The sequence below is a fragment of the Rhinolophus ferrumequinum genome, chromosome 6, assembly GCF_004115265.2.
Source record: "Rhinolophus ferrumequinum isolate MPI-CBG mRhiFer1 chromosome 6, mRhiFer1_v1.p, whole genome shotgun sequence".
Taxonomy (NCBI): Eukaryota; Metazoa; Chordata; class Mammalia; order Chiroptera; family Rhinolophidae; genus Rhinolophus; species Rhinolophus ferrumequinum.
The window spans coordinates 63,271,044-63,287,711 of NC_046289.1; the positions used below are offsets into that span (position 1 = coordinate 63,271,044).

Below are 16,668 nucleotides of genomic sequence, written 5' to 3' on the forward strand. Positions count from 1 at the left end.
TAAACAGTATTTGGATAAACTAAGCATGGTTTATTGGAATATTAGGAGAATGGCAAGTAGAGGGACCCACAAAATTAATGGGGGGCCAGGCTCAAGAGTGATGGGAACCAAGGGCGCTCCGGAGGACCTTCCAGCAGGAAACAGGAAGCCAGCCGGTAATCCCTTTGTGCTGAGGATGCAAGGCAGTCCTTTACTGGCTCAACCACTTCCTTAGCTGTTGCTGCCACCACCTCCCCTATTGTTTCATCCTCAAAAAAAATTGTCTCCTACCAGCTTGTCTTACTATCTAATGCCGTGTAACAAACCACTCCAAAACTTAGTGGCTAAAAATAACAAATCATCTGTTACCTCTCTTGGTGTCTGTTAGTTAGGAATTTGGGAAGGACTTAGCCAGGCATTTCTCATGTGGTTGCACTTGTTTGTCAGCCGGGCTACTGTCATCGGAAGTCTTGACTGGGCTAAAGGACTCACAAGGTGGCTCACTCTCATAGCTGACAAGTTGGTGCTGGTGGTGGCCTGCAGGGGCCTCCGTTCTTGTCCAGGTGGGTTTTTCCACAAGGCTGCTTGAGTGTCCTCAGGCAGAGTGATTGGCTTTCTCCAGAGTGAGCAATCTGAGAGACCTCCCTCGATGGAGGCCTCATTGCCTTCTAGGGCTGTCACTTCCACCATTTCTGCTGATTTACAAGGGTCCTTCCAGGTTTAAGGCAGGGGAACAAAGACCCCACATCACATAAGAGGAGCGTGTAGGATATTGGTGTGTGTTACACTGCTTGTCGTCCTTGAATCACTTTCTCAGATCAAGGGGATCTGATTGTCCAAGATTAGGTCATGATCTCACTCCCTCTGACTGCACCAGGGGTGAGAAAAGAGGTGTGCTCCCCACCCCTGCTCTGTTTCTGAGGGGAAAGGTAGGTGCTTAGAACTGTTCTCTCACCAAGACTACACATGGTATGGAAGAGGGAGCTTGCCAAAAGGAAATAAGAAGGGGGATGGAAGCTGGAAACCTGAAATCCATAAGTATCTACTGTTCGTCCTCTGAATGAACTCAGTTGGGGCATTTATTTTCAGTGTACCACCAGTGCTTTGGAAAGACACTGGAATAATAAGATAGAACTGCTGTGGTAATTTGATCCTTTTTTTATGTACCGACAATACTTGAACCCCAACTCAAAGCTCTGAATTCAATCCTAATGATGCTGCTACCTTTTAATTTATTCATTCCACAAATATGTACTGAGCTCCTAGAGAGTGCAGTGCACTCTGTTGGGTCCCAAGCAGAAATAATCAGGCAGGAATTCTGCTGTCAAAGAACAGTCTAGTAGGAAAGATAAGGCACAAGTGGATCCTTTCCAGTAGCAGGAGGAGATGTCTGCTGGTAGCAGTGTTGTTTAGGGGGCAGCTGGCTATTGACTGGACCTCTCGGGCAGCACGTCCATTGACTGATCTTGGTCTAAGGTCTGGTCCTCAGGTCCAGTAGTGAATATTCTTAGTAAATCTAGAGATCGTAACACTGGTGACAGGCTGACCCTAACCAAAGTACATAAGACTAATCTATTTATTTACTTAGAGTAGGGAGGCTAGATCCCTTTCCAAGGGCCAAAATATTCATACATGGCACCCAGAGCCGCCCTTTTTTTTAATGTGATTTGAAGTAGAGGCATTTTTGCTATAATACCTTGAATGTGGTCCTGCAAACTTTATTTTCTATACCAAATATGAAAAATAACAGGGCTTATCAGAAAAATAAGTTTGGAACGGACCACTGAAAACCTAGGCAACTTTGTAAGCAGAGCACTCATAAAAACAATAACAATTCTACTAAAATTGAATTCCTGCTGCTGTTGGTACCCAACATGATAAACCCTGGGGCTGTGCTTTCTCCTGTGAGGTACAGATCTGGGAGAACATTTGCTTCTAATAAAAACTAGTTTCATCAAAGTCAAAAATCTGATCCTGGGTATAGACTTCTTTATGAGACTCTCCCAAAAATTGATATGGAGAAAACATCTTTACTTCATTTGTATTCTCAGCTTCCCCAGATGGCTTTACTTAATGTTAAGAAAAGTGGTGTTTGCAATAGCATAGTGGTTTTTGAAGCGACTATCCAGCCACTACTTGCCCTAAAAGAGGGCACTTCCATAGGATATTCAGCTCTTTTTTTTTTTTAGATCTTCCTGTGGAGTTAAGGAAGGCTTTCTCTTTAATTCTGAGAACGCTTGCCCCTGGTCACTTCAAAACATTAACATGCTGGGGAAAATCACATGCAAACCAACAAAGCTTTTGCCTTCATACTGCCTTTGTTCTCCCACTTACTAACTGTGCATGAGCTAATTCACATTAAAGGAACTCGGGTTATAGCAGAATAGACTTTACCTGGGATGCCAAGTCAGAAGGCTGCATCAGGGGTTCAGAAATTTTGTGGAGGAATGTTTCTTCTGAGTCAGAGGGAGGCCCTGCTGCAGAGAACAGTCTGGAATAGCTGGGGCGTCATACTACCAGGCCCAGGGTCCCCTCGTCCTCTTAGTGCAGGACAGACTGGACCCAGGTTTGCTTTCTTGCTCCTCCCTTTCTTGTGTTCCACAGATAGGCCTCTCTAAGGGTGTCATATTTCTACCCCTTGTGAATCAGGAAGAAGCTCTGTCTCCTCCCGCTGGGGACATAGGGCCAGTGAGTGGGCTTTAGCAAGTCTGAACCACACTTGATGTACAATTTTGTTCCTCTGTGGGTTTTCTGGAGACAGGATCTATACCTTTTATCAAATTCTCTATGACATCTAAGATCCTAAAAATGTTGAAGAACCACCAGAATTATTTCCTTGTGGCATCCTACAACTTGTACATAAAAAGCTCTAAGGCAAGGTATTAGGTTGGTGCAAAAGTAATTGCGGTTTAAAACGTTAAAAAAATTGCAAAAACCGCAATTACTTTTGCACCCACCTAATAGAAAGTAAGCATTACAGGTGTTTGCAAGGGGGCTTGATGAGAAGAGTCCTGCCTTGAGGCCTTGGGAGTTGGGGTCTTGGTTGAGTGTGATGGTGTGGAATGGCAAGAGTGTGAGCGAGATAGCTCTTACATTTCTTGAAACCCATATTTAGATCTTGAAATTGAGCCTTGGGCTGTTGGATTGGTTCAGATACTATTTTCATTACTTATTCATTTATTCTGTCACTCAACAAAAGTTTTATCAAGCTTCTACCATGTGCTGAAGACTATTCTATGTGCCAAGTAGTGAGGCTTATATTTTGATGGGGAAGGGACAGACAACAAAATAAATATGCAATATTATAATATATTGGGAATTGATAAGTACTAAGAATAATAAAGCAGGGGAAAGGGGATATGGAGTACTAAAGGTAGGAGTTAGGATTGCATGTTAAGATACAATAGGAAAGGCATCTCTGGGCAGGAGAGATTTCACTTACGGCCCGAAGTAGATGATGTAATGAGCCCTGCAGATGTCTGGGGAAGAGCATTCCAGGCAGAAGGAACGGCTAGGACAAATGCAGTGAGAGAGGCTGGAAGAATGCAGGGACCGTCAGATCCAGAGCTGTGTGCCTAGGGCAGAGTTGATCTGTATCCTTCGTTCTGTAAGAGACTTAATTCCACTGTTAATTACATGTCTGCATTGTACTGGGGATTCAGCTGGACTCAGAGAACGCGCTGCCCCCACAGGCGAGTCAGCTGAGCATTGTCAGTGCCCAGCTCTGTCTTCCGTCCTAGGCTTCAGGGTTAAATAAGACATGTTCTGTGTCCACAAAGAGCTTGCATGTAAAGCGGCTCAGTAAAACATTGGGATATGTGGGAAGAAGTTCTCCAGGAGCATAGAGAAGTAAGTGAGGAGGTCTGCCCAGGAGGAAGGGGGAGAGCCAGGCCCTGGAGTCTGAGTAGGAAAGTGGAAGGTAAAGGAAAGTGCAGCAGCAAGAGGCCCCAGTTGTGTCTGAGGGCCTGTGAACCAGAGCCCAGGGTGACGTTTGTGGTGATTGCCGGATCACACTGGGGCTAGAGTTTAGAGGCTCTTGAATGTTCCAAGGGAGTATGGATTCGTTTGGTAGGCTTCGGGTGATAGCATAAGGTTTTAAGTAGAACTGTGTGATTAGAGCCACGTTTGTTGACACGCACCTTGGTGGTGGGAGGTGGACAAGGCTGGACGAGGCCTCAGTGAGGGCCATGTTCATTGAGGGTCCCCAGCAGCTGGCTGCTTTGCTTACACTGCACCTCCATGCACTGTCACATGGCACTGCCAACTGTTCTGTTCAGTTGCCCCTTCTCGCGAGTGTCTTCTTCATATTATCACAATTCTCTGATCTTGAAGAACAATCTTCCTGGCTACACAGAAATATTGTGGCCAGACACAGTGACTTGGGGATGATGTGGATTCTGGAAGGTTCAAAGCGAGGCTGTGTAACATTTCTCTTCTGGTCAGCGGGTGTAGAAATTGGGTCCATGATGGAATGTTCCTCCTTTTTTTTTTTAATGAAAATAAAGCAATACTAGTAAAAAAGGTTATTTAAAACATCAAGGAAAAACTTCACCTCCAACCTTGACTCTCATTTTTGTCTCTGCCTCATGCAAGCTTCTTTTCATGTATACATTTTAACAATTACAATACACTGTCACTTGTCACTTGTTACTTAAAAATTGTTATAGCTGTTTTTTCCATGTTGCTGGGACCCTTCATAATTATAATTTGTTATGATTGCATAATACTTTATCAGTTGAATGAAAAATACTTTACTTTTCTGTTGAAGGAATTCTACATTGTTTCCGAAATCGCAGTTACAAGTAATGCTTGTAACATTACTTGTTCATAGAGATGTTGCTTTTCCCTCATCTTTTGGATTGTTTTCTTAGGATCAACGCCTAGAAGTGGAATTAGAGAGTCTGTGTGCTGTTTTACTTTTTGAGATAGCAATATTTTTTGCCTTAGCAGTGTAAGTAAGGGTTATTCAGTTTCACAACGTTGTACGCACTTGTACAAAAGTAGTTTTTTACTAAATTAAATGGATATAAATATGTCACCTTTTTGACATTGCTAATGCTTTGATTCTTAATGTAGCAGGACATTTTCCTACTATTTTATATTCTTCTCTTGTTAGTTGTTCGTGTCTTTTGCCCATTTACTGAATGAAATCTTACGGGTTTTTTGTTTTTTTTGTTTTTTTACCAATTTGTGTGAATTTGTTTTATGTAACCAACCTATTAGCCTTTTGCCATATATGCTGCAGTTTTTTGCCCTAGCCTGTTGTCTGGTCTTTTTGTTTTAGTAATATTCCTTTTTTGACATATAATTTTTTATTTTTCACTTTAGTGATCTTTTCAACTTCAATGTCTTATCAATTTTCCCTTGGGAAACTTTTTTCTCCTGTACTTTAAGAGAATTTATACATGTTCAGTGCTAATTCTGTGTATGTGTATGTATTTGTATGTGTATGTGTTAAAATACAATTGTGACATTTTTGTGATGTTTTCGTAAAACATATATAAATAGAGCTCAAACTATAAGCGTATAACCAGCCCACTGAATGTGAACTTAGAGTCATTCTTTTTTGAAAATAATCAGTCTGGAACTTGTTTTATTGTATCCTTCAATATCTGTACTTCTTCCTGGGGAATCATCTTTACCTTCTATAGATCCTACCCATGTGATGGGCCTGTACCCAGACCTGCTGCCCACAGACTACAGGAAGCAGCTGCAGTATCCTAACCCATTGCCTGTGCTCTCCGGGGCTGAACTGGAGAAGGCTCACTTGGCTCTGATTGACTACCTGACACAGGTCAGTATAATACGGAGGTGTATGGAAGAGTTTACCTGGGAGTTCCAAGACCTGCTTCCTTTTGGCAGAGAATTGAGGGCTTTCTGTAATGCTATAGAAGTTAAGTCTGAGTGGCACATATCTTTTTGCTGCTTCTCCCTGCTCAGTCATACCACTGAGCTGGGATTTTTTTGTTTGTTGTTTTTTTTTGTTTCGCCAAATCCTGATACCAAAAAACACACTCGATTTCTGCACATTCATAACTAAGCTGTTCAGGAACTAAAAGGAGTACATTTTAGTTGATAGAAAAGAATAAGTATTTTAAAACAACCTTTTAGCATACATAATTTTGGAAAAAATACCTGCTCAATGCAGAAAACTTGGAAAAACACAGAAAAGTATAAAGCAAAAAATACAAATCACCTATATTTCTCCCTAGAACCCAGAGAAAAGTAACTAATAGTTCAGTATTGTTCTTCTAGACTTTTATATGTATTTGTGAATTAGTTTTTATTTATTTATTTGTTGGTTTATTTATTACAAATGGATATAAAACTATATATTGTTTCATAGCTTACTTTTAAAATATTGAGCCATATATTGAGAAAGAGCTTTTGTCAATAAATAATCTTCTATAACATGGGTATTTTTTTTTAGGGGAAGAATTTAGATTTAAGTTTTTTCAATTTACTGTTACGGACAGATAAGTGAAATTTTAAAGTCAACTAAAACTAATATCTTCACTGAAGCTTCTTAACCCCACATTTCTTCTGCGGAAGGCTGTTATGTATTTCCTGTGCACCCACTCGGGGTCAGAGAACTTAGTACATTTTTTCCTTTTAAGTGTTTTTCAGACCTTTGTAAGGGCACAGAGAAGTATTATAGGAAAATTGTAAGCCAGCTTCCAATTTTCCAAAAGGTTCCTGCCACCTCTTCTGGGTCAATTGTCCCTCAGGTCTGATTGGGCAGGCATAGCCTTGACACTTCCTTGACATTGGGTTCTAGGAGCGCCCAGCTGTGGCTAGTAGCCCGTAAGGAGCACACAGATTTGTCTCTCTCAGCACACTGCGTAGCCCAGGTGTCAAATGAAAAAGGTTCCTGGGGCAGAATGTCTCCCAAGCCTCTGGCTCTCCAGAAGGCCCTCGATTTACAATGTCTTAGCTTTAGGACTCCAGGCACACATTCTTCCCCAGCGTCCCCACTGATGTTTGCGATGTATGAAGTTAACCATCACGGCTATTGTTCCCGAGAGACAGTAGCGCCTATAAGGCCATGGGCCTGGCCAGACACAAAATAATACAAACTGGATGATTTCAATATATGAAGTTCTAGAATAGGTAAAAACAAATCTCTAGTGATAGACATTGTATCAGTGAGTTAGGGGGTGGGTGGGATTGTTTGGGAAGGGAACTTTCTGGGATTTTAGAAATGTTCTATTCCTTGACTGGGCTGGTGATTACATGCATTGGTACATATCTGTCACACTGCATCTAATAGTGCACTTAAAAGGGGTACATTTTATTGTATATAATTTATACCTCAATAAAGTTGATTAAAAAAAAAAAAAGAATAAGAACGTGGGCTTTGGAATCGGACCCTAATTTGAAATCTGCCTTTGCTACTTATGAGGTATCTATTATCTGTGCCTTGGTTTCTTCACTTGTAAAATGGGGATAAGAATACCTGCATTTGTTGTAGGTTTAAAATAGGATGGATAATGTATAAAGTACTTGGCATAGTGCCTGGTGTGTGGTAAATACTCAATAATAATTATTAGTGCATCTCTGGCAATTTGGCAGTCATCTGTTTTGATCCCTGATAAAAATTGTGTACTATCACAGGGAGTCTGTTGAGAATTAAATGAGGAAGGTCTGTGTGTCAAGGAAAATCTTAGCATCGTGTATGGTACATTAAAAATGCTGCGTGGATTTCAGTTATTTTTTTTTTTAAGTTTTTCTCAAAAAATAAAATTTAACATTGATTCTTTTACTCCTTGAATTTTTATTCACATTCCATAGAATTTGATCCTAATATATACATTTTGTGCTTGAAAATCTTTCCATGAGCACTCCACCAATCTGTCATATCTCTGTAACAAAAATATGTCATTTTCAGTTTTTAAAATTTCCTGCAACCAAGTGATTCTGTTTTAAAAATTGTCATCTGAGTTGAACTGTAACAATAATGCACAATTGAGCAATATATCGTAAATATACTTAAATTTTAAAGAAACTGTGAATATTAAAACCTCAAAAAAATTGTATGCTAATGTGAGATCAGGGTGTGGATAGGTGTGATTTGGAGGTATTTGGAATTATCTGGAAGATCAGATGATAAAGGAAGTGTAGTCCTGGCCTTGATCCCACATTTTTGGCCTTTGCAGAAACGAAGCCAATTGGTAAAGAAGCTGAATGACTCTGATCACCAGTCCAGCACCTCCCCGCTCATGGAAGGCACTCCCACCATCAAATCCAAGAAGAAGCTGCTGCAAATCATTGACACCACCCTGCTCAAGTGCTACCTCCATGTGAGTTCTCTGAGTACTCGGCTACCCACAATCCTCCAGGCCCCTGAAACTGGGCAAGTGCCACTTTGGGGTGCCTGCTGCTAGTAAACGTGAAATGTTTGATAATGGGAACTCCCTAGTCTTTGCCTGATGCCTTTGAGCTTCTTGGAATTGAAGGGATAAGGCAAGATACTGGCCCAGGGTCTTCCAGTGGGCTGCTCTTCTCTGTAAGATTAGGGTTACAGTATTTTCTCAAAGAAAATATCCCCCACCCCGCAAAGAAACAAACACAAACCATTAAAACATGTTGTAGAAAGAGCATAAATGCTCTAAAAGCCGCTGCCTGTAGTCCTGAAAAGGGGTGGTTTGCTTTCTCTTGCTTGTGTTGCATCCCTGGCCTTTCAGCCTGTAGTAGGCCTTGGCTGGGTAAGGGTGTGCGGCTCCCCAGGAAGCAGTTTCCGCTGAAGTCCTGCTTCCTCTGCAGACAAACGTGGCTCTGGTGGCCCCCTTGCTGCGCCTGGAGAACAATCACTGCCACATCGAAGAGAGTGAACACGTGCTGAAGAAGGCTCACAAATACAGTGAACTGATAATCCTGTACGAGAAGAAGGGGCTCCACGAGAAAGGTGACTGGGGGGCAGGGCTTCCTTTGATCTCGGGGGAGGGGGGCCTCTGTACATTGACAGGGGAAACTCAGGGATGATAAACCTCCCATGGGGATGAGCCTTCTGGAAGAGTCTCACGCCCATGTTCTTGGGCTTCGTGGCCAGCTCTGCAGGTGCTGGTGGACCAGTCCAAGAAAGCAAACTCCCCTCTGAAAGGCCATGAGAGGACAGTGCAATATCTGCAACATCTGGGTAAGTCCAGCTTGTGAAAGCAGAGTGGGCAAGGGATTGTGTTCAAACTGACCGATCTCCCTCCATCTCTGATCCTGCCTGGGCAGTCCCTTCCCTCCTTGTGTTTCCCCATCTTTGTGCCTCCAACTGGAGTAAAAGTCCCCCAGTGGTGGCACCCTGACAGCCCCTTGGTAATGAGCCAGCTCAGGGGGACTGAGCAGCCCTGAGTGGCTGATGCTTAGAGCCATCTTCTCTGGAAAATAAATTCTGGGGAGCCTGGGCACCTGCCTTCCTCGTCCTATGGGCAGTGTGGGTCTCACCTGCAGACAAGTCTTTTCCTCCTAGGCACAGAAAACCTGCACTTGATTTTTTCCTACTCAATGTGGGTACTGAGAGACTTTCCAGAGGACGGCCTGAAGGTAGGTGACGGGAGGTCTTTGTTCTCTGGCACTCCGGTGGGTCCTGATTGTACTCAGGACAGCAATGGATGGAGGGGGAGGATGGATTCGTGCAGTTTTATCTGGTGTTCAGAAGAGTAGACTGGGAAACATGAAGTGACAGTGTAGTCATTGTGGGACAGACTAGGCCGCAGGTCTGGTGCCTGTGCAAAGAGCCGTGCACAGGCGTCAGGAGACCTGCGGCCTAGTCTGTCTCACACTGACTGGCTGCAGATGCCTTCTTGTATGCCCTTCCCCCTCCCAAAGTCTGTCCACTCGACCCTTCCACTCGCGTGAACACGTTGCAGTCAGGTGGTTCTGTGCTAGATCTCGGGTTTGTTTTAACAGATATTTACCGAAGACCTCCCAGAGGTGGAGTCCCTGCCACGAGACCGCGTGCTCGGCTTCTTAGTAGAAAATTTTAAGGGTCTGGCTATTCCTTATTTGGTAAGATATTTTTTTTGGTCAGAACTAAAAAGCTTCAAACCCAGGATCCAGAACCGTGTGGGTCAGTTATTAGGCAGTTCAGATTGGGGTTTGTGTCACTTGGGGATTGGTAAAAATGTAAGTAAGGGGGTTATTTCAACATCCTCTGAAGAAAGAGATCCCAGTAGGCCAACCTGGAAATGTCACTTTTTGTTGATACCTTCTAAACCTAGGTAAAGTCCAGAGAGATAAAAGAGAAGCATGTTCAAGAAAAACATTTCAAAGTCGTATTTGTACAACCTAACTCAACTGTGACCATGGGACAACCAAATCGGTTTTAAGTACCAGAATGCAAATATTTAACCTTAATTACATGGGCTAATTTGGAGGCTTATGAGACTAAATTAATAGCAGAGCTTAGGTTGGAAATCAAGAAAAGAATTCTCAATGTTGCTGGGTTGTATTGCGAAATTTCCCAGTGGTCTTAGAAGAGCTATCCCTTGGAAATCTTCGCGTCTTAATTGGGGACAATCTGGATGGGACCTGTTGGGCCTTAAAAATGTGAGGGAGACTGGGTGGCTGGGTCGTAGCATTGAGGGTACCAGACAGACCCACGTCTCACCTCAGGAACACGTCATCCACGTTTGGGAGGAGACGGGCTCTCCGTTCCACAACTGCCTGATCCAGCTGTACTGTGAGAAGGTGCAAGTTCTGATGAAGGAGTATCTCCTGTCCTTCCCTGCAGGTACCAGTTCTCACAGAAAGCCACGTGGCCCCGGGCCTTAGAGGCGAGCTGGGACCCGCGGGTCCTGTGTGTGACATAGGGAAGCAGACTTCTCTGTGGGCCTCAGGTGGGCAGGAGGTTCCTCAGAGGAGCCCAGCACGTGAGACTCAGCAGGATTTCATGCCTGGATTTGGACATCTCTGGGCGTCACCCCTGGGGGAGGGGCAAGGAGCATATCTGTCTTCAAGATAAGAAACAGGTTTGCCTACCTGAGTGTTTCTCTAGTCAGCCTTTTTTTTTTTTTTTTTTGTAACCTCAAGCTGATGTTTGGGAGCCATGTAGAGACCATAAGAGAAACATCACTGAACCCCATCCCCCTCGTTTTTCTTGATGACCCCGTGTTGCTGCCTGACCGCATCCCTTCATGTTGAGCTTGGTTTCCCTTAAAGGCAAAACTCCAGTCCCTGCTGGAGAGGAAGAGGGTGAATTGGGAGAATATCGACAGAAGCTCCTTATGTTCTTGGAAACTTCCAGCTACTATGATCCAGGCCGGCTCATCTGTGATTTTCCTTTTGATGGTGAGTGTCTGGCTTGGGTCCAGAAGCCACTTCAGCTAAAGGTGATGCAGAAATTGACCTTTCCCGTTCACCAGTTGAACCAGGGAAACACCACACGTTTCAGGCCGGCGCTCCGGTTCTGTACCCTCTGAGGACTCACTTTCGTACCATGATTGGGAGGAGTTGCTTTTGGGTGTGAACCACCTGCTAATGGATAGCCAGGTTCACACCTGTGTATTGCCGTAATCCATGTTCTTGGCCACGTTCATCCTTTAGCAATTTTTGTATTCTGGCATAATCTGTGTGCTGTGTAAGCTCAGTAAGAGCAGACCAAGAGTTTGTGTACCTTTTCAAGTGCCTGGCACATTATAGGTACTTCCTGTGCACCTGGCTATTGAAATGACTGTTCATGCCCTGTTTTAAGCGATCACAAAAAAGATGGGATAAAGTACCTCCTAAAACGGCTCCTTCCCCCATTTAACATTTTAATAATTTTTCCCTGGAATAAATCCCAAGTAATAAAAATATTTTCTCCAGTTTCCATCTCTCTAACAGCTTGGCCCCTGGCCTCGTGCCTGCATAATGGCGGCAGTGGTTACTTACGTCCCTTTTTCCTCACAGGCCTCTTAGAAGAACGTGCACTCCTGCTGGGACGCATGGGGAAACATGAACAAGCTCTCTTCATGTATGTCCACGTCCTGAAGGATACAAAGATGGCTGAGGAGTACGTTGACCCCGTCACCCCCCACCAAGGGACCTAAAAGCAGGCCCCCTAGAGTGAGGAGAGGCGTGAGAGGCTAAGACGGCCCCCTCCCCTCTGCAGCAGGAGTGAAAAGCCCCCCTGTGCTGGCCTCGGATTTCAGCTCTCAGGCTGCTCGTGCAGGCAGCATCGATGACCGACCTCCCTCGGCCTTGTCTCACCACTTTCTCCCTTGCAGGTACTGCCACAAGCATTATGACCAAAACAAAGATGGCAACAAAGATGTAAGTAGTGACGCTGGCCCCGGCGCAGCACGTGTGCATGTCTGTCCTTCTTAGCATTCCTCACCGCCTCGCTTAGGCCACGGGTGACACTGGTATGAATGAGTGCTAAGACAGGACATGCTGTGGGTCAGTGCACTGATTGACTCTGCCTGTGTGTATTGAGGGAGAGGCAGCGTGGCCGTCTGTCCCGGTTTGCTCGGGAAAGTCCTGCCTTCCACCTGTTGTCCTCCAGGTCATTATGAGTAGCGCCGTTGTCCCTGTACTCTCAGGAGAACCCTGCTTTGTGTAATAAATGCTGTGGTCAGCCTGCTGAGGAAGAACATCTGATGGTTCTGAGAAGGTGCACATACGAGCTCGGTCTAGATTGCACACGGATTTGTCCATTTCTCTTTGATTGCCGTAACGGGGGGTGGGGGTACTCCTGGAATCTAGGAGGTAGAGGCCAGAGGCACCGCTAAACGATACGCAGGACAGCCCCAGTGAAGAATTATCTGGGCCAAAATGTGCAGTGCTGAGGCTGAGAAACCCTGTAGTACTGCCACCAGTAGGAAATGCGGCATCTCATCTCGGCTTAATCCTCACCTCCCAAAACACGTGACAGGGTTTCAGCCTTCAGAGCAGAGGAAATGAGGCAGCTGAGTCATTTTGCAGTGTTGGCATTTTCTCAGCAGTTAACAAATACAAGGCAGTTGCTTTTTTCTTGCAGGAAAACCACAGTCCTTAATTTTTTAATACTTTCAGTTGACTGCTTTACCAAAATCATTTAAAAGGTGAAAAGGATGAGTTTTAAATGTCCCGTGACAGCTGTTACTGTAGACCTACCCTCTTAGCTATAGGTGTGGTCATGCTGTGGGGTCTGGGACTGTTGCTGCCAGCCTCACGTGTGTGGCTTATACCTGTGTGAGACAGGTGTACCTGTCCCTGCTCCGGATGTACCTGTCACCCCCCAGTGTTCACTGTCTGGGGCCAATCAAGCTGGAACTGCTGGAGCCACAAGCCAACCTCCAGGCCGCCCTGCAGGTCCTTGAGCTGCATCACAGCAAACTAGACACCACCAAGGTCAGTTCTTCTCAGGGAGATGGAGGGCATTTGCTGGGAACATTGAATGAGAAGAGGGGATGGGCAAGGGGCCTGGGGTTCGCGAGCTCTGTGGCTTCAGCTGTTTCCGCGTCTCACTTCTGTCCCGCCTCACCCTGTTCCCATCTCTGTTTCTGTCCATAGGCCCTCAACCTCCTGCCAGCAAATACTCTGATTAACGATATACGCATCTTTCTGGAAAAAGTCTTAGAAGAAAATGCGCAAAAGAAACGGTTCAATCAAGTGCTTAAGAACCTTCTCCATGCAGAATTCCTGCGGGTATGAACCTTGCAAACCCCAGGGTGGGCTGCTACTTTTTAGTGTGAGACAGTTACCACATGTTTCTTTCGACAATGGCAGGGCTCTGTGTTCCTCGAACACAACTTGAACCATCTTGACAGTTGTAACTGTTTCAATTAGGGGGATCGCTGCCGGTCAGCTCATGGGACTTCCCTCCAATCTCTCTGCCCTCCCAGGTCCAGGAAGAGCGGATTTTACACCAGCAGGTGAAGTGCATCATCACGGAGGAGAAGGTGTGCACGGTGTGTAAGAAGAAGATTGGGAACAGGTGAGCCTCCCCCACAGTTCTGCAGGGTCTCCTCTGGGGTGGGTCGTGCTCAGGTGGAGGTCTGACCTTTAACCCCAGCGGAAAGCATGGCTGCTGACTGGCTGCTGACTGTCCTGGGCACGATTCGTTCTTGAGGCCCCAGAGGGCTGTCCATGTCATCTTTTGGGGTGGGCTCTGAGACTTTAAAGTGGATCGCACGGGGCTGCTGACTTCTTGCCCATCCAGCCCTTCCCCGCTGGCAGCTGGAAATTGCAATGGAGCCAGTGGGTGTGGAGAGCTGCATATGGGAGAAAGTCCTTATCTTTTAAGGATGCGTCTTTGAAGGCAGGAAAAGGTCTTTCAACCTGCTGCCTCATGATTTGAGGAAATAGCTGAGCCAGAATCGTACTGGTTTAGGGCTTATGCTCTCATTGATCCCCTTTCCCTCAGAGGAGAATGATTGGTCCGTTTTCTTACATGGCTGGAAGAATCCTTTTCTTTAGAAAGACCTAACTCTGTGTCCTTTGTGAGAATTAGCCTGGGATGTGTTCTGAGGGTCTCGGTAAGCCAGCACTGAGCCAGGCTGGCGGACTGCCCCCTCTGCCTGTGGATTTCACCTTGGTGACTAAACAGGAACTATTCCCATGCACCCTAACTCCATGGACCTCATCCTCTGCCCGCTTATTGGACAGAGACGGTGGCTGCGTAAATCCAGAGACCCTGTGGGCAGGCTGCTCTTGGGGTGAGGGTGGGCTGTGCTGGGCTGCTCCCGGGTAAGGTGCCTTTTCCAGGTGAGGAGCACTGTCTTAGGGGCAGTCGTCACTCTCCAGTCATGTGCTTTCCCTGCAGCGCATTTGCGAGATACCCCAATGGAGTGGTCGTGCACTACTTCTGTTCCAAAGAGGTACACCCGGCAGACACCTGAGCCCAGAACGCCCAGGATTCAGCAGATGGACAGCTCGGCCATCCCACAGAGGGGAAGGGGCACCGGCCTTGGGAATCGGGGACTGCTGCCACCACCAGGTGTCTCCCCATTTGGACACTACTGGCTCCCTTTCGCCCTGGAACATCTCTGAATTAATCAGACTCGTGGTCTGGTGTCACCGGCTTTTTAACAGAAAAAGAGACTAGTTTGTACTTTCTATACCATTGTCACAGGCAGTTCCAGAGAACTTAACACCTGCTTGGACTTGAGGAGGTGGCGACGGGCGCCGTCTTGCCTTTGCATACCAGTCTCCCAAGGAAGGAAACTGTCTCGAGCTTTTGTAACCCCAGGCCTGTTTATTCAGTTTTCTATTAAGACACATGCAGGGCTGACTGCACAAAGAGCCCTAAGCACAGCTGACAAGTCTGTGAGAAGAGAGCAATACCAGAGCTCGTGTACCTGCAAAGGCCCAACGCTGGTTCTCTAGGTAACGACAGTCATTTCTCCACGGCCACACCACCCCGTGTCCCCCAAGGAGCCTCCCCACTCATCTCTTTATTTTCCAGTCTCCTTTTCTTTCTCACTGTTTTCTTCCTGTATCTCTCCCCTCACTGCTCCACCCAGGCTTTCTTTCCCGTTTTCCTGGCACCAGGAGTAATATTTAAACAAGGCAAAGTGTGAAGCAAGGGGAAGTTCTGTTTTCTAGGGATGTGACTGCCGCGTCTGTTGTACATAGTTCCTCCTTGGCCTGTGCGCTCTGTGCCTAGGAGCTTTGGAGAACGTCGCTGTTGGCCTAGGAAAGGCCCAGTGCACCTCCCCTCGGGGCTGAGGATGTCAGTAGCCCTGAGGATGGAGCACCTCCCGGGTCTGTGGCCCCTGAGGCAGCTGTCCACAGAGACTCCTGCTGCAGGTTCACCCGCCAGCCGCCCCGGGCAGGCTGGTTCAGTTTTGTGATGTTTATTATTAAGGGAGTGCATTGTGCTTGGGGCGCCTTTGTCTTTCCCGCCAGTGTCATCTCCGTACCTTACAGCGTGGCCTGGCCATCGTTCTCCAGCTTTGTTTCGCTGGGTTGGAGGATTGTGCTGGGGTCTTGTAGGTAGTGACTCCCTGCTGCACACAGAGGACGATCAGATCAGGCACTGACAGTGACGTGATGTCAGGCGTGCTTGCGAGGTGCTCGGAGACGGTGAGAGTGCTCCAGGAGGCAGGAGAGCAAGCAGCACGTGGGTGTATGGACTGTTTCACCGCCAGGTCTGCTGAGCACTGTGTGTGTGGTGGGGGTGACCCTGCCCCCTGCAGGGCGTCCTAGAGGCACCCAGGAGGGTGTCCAGCATGGCAGGCTGAGTGCATGCGGAGAGTGTGCCCTGCACACTGTCCTCCCTGGGATTTTGCAGACGTGCAGTGCTGTTGCCTCAGTGTCTTTAACGGCGCTGATGCTGTGTTAGTGGCCTGTCCTTGACGTGATGTGACACTTGTTAAACCGCAGTGCTCTGCTGTTTTGGGCCTGTGCTGTAGACCAACTTGCTGAGAGACTAGGCTTCTCCCAGGCACGCTCTGTGTCTCCAGGGACGGAGGGTGTGCCATCAGCACCTGTTCACAGGCACAGGGGATTCTGCTCAGGTTTTGGAGGCCAAGCAGCCTTCGCCTGAGCCACCGTCCCAACGGGCCACACCCAGCCACAAGAAGCAGGGCTGCTCTTGGCCCAGGTTGCTCCAGCTCCGCAGGCTCCCTCTGGCAGCAGCAGTGAACCATGAGGCCAGCTGTCCCCTGTGCATCAGAGCCGTGCTCTGCCACGCCAGCCCTGCCCTCCCGGCCGCTGTGTTTGTACTTCCCGTTCCCACGCCCTGTGTAGCACATGTGTTTGAAGCAGTAGAATAAAGAATGTGTGTTTTCTTCC

At 46.6% G+C, this 16,668-nt stretch overlaps 1 protein-coding gene across 2 annotated transcripts in view; it reads left to right on the forward strand.

Moving 5' to 3' along the window:
* The window catches only part of VPS39 (VPS39 subunit of HOPS complex), a 42,624-nt gene extending 25,956 nt beyond the window's left edge, over nt 1-16,668 (forward strand). For both annotated transcript variants that reach the window (XM_033108286.1, XM_033108287.1), the window contains 14 exons: nt 5,631-5,773; nt 8,136-8,279; nt 8,743-8,884; nt 9,029-9,115; nt 9,440-9,513; nt 9,880-9,978; nt 10,585-10,702; nt 11,131-11,259; nt 11,860-11,962; nt 12,177-12,222; nt 13,132-13,281; nt 13,444-13,578; nt 13,776-13,867; nt 14,696-16,668. In XM_033108286.1, the coding sequence (XP_032964177.1) occupies nt 5,631-5,773; nt 8,136-8,279; nt 8,743-8,884; nt 9,029-9,115; nt 9,440-9,513; nt 9,880-9,978; nt 10,585-10,702; nt 11,131-11,259; nt 11,860-11,962; nt 12,177-12,222; nt 13,132-13,281; nt 13,444-13,578; nt 13,776-13,867; nt 14,696-14,771 (1,538 nt within the window). In that variant the 3' untranslated portion in view covers nt 14,772-16,668. The remainder of the gene's footprint in view (nt 1-5,630; nt 5,774-8,135; nt 8,280-8,742; nt 8,885-9,028; nt 9,116-9,439; nt 9,514-9,879; nt 9,979-10,584; nt 10,703-11,130; nt 11,260-11,859; nt 11,963-12,176; nt 12,223-13,131; nt 13,282-13,443; nt 13,579-13,775; nt 13,868-14,695) is intronic.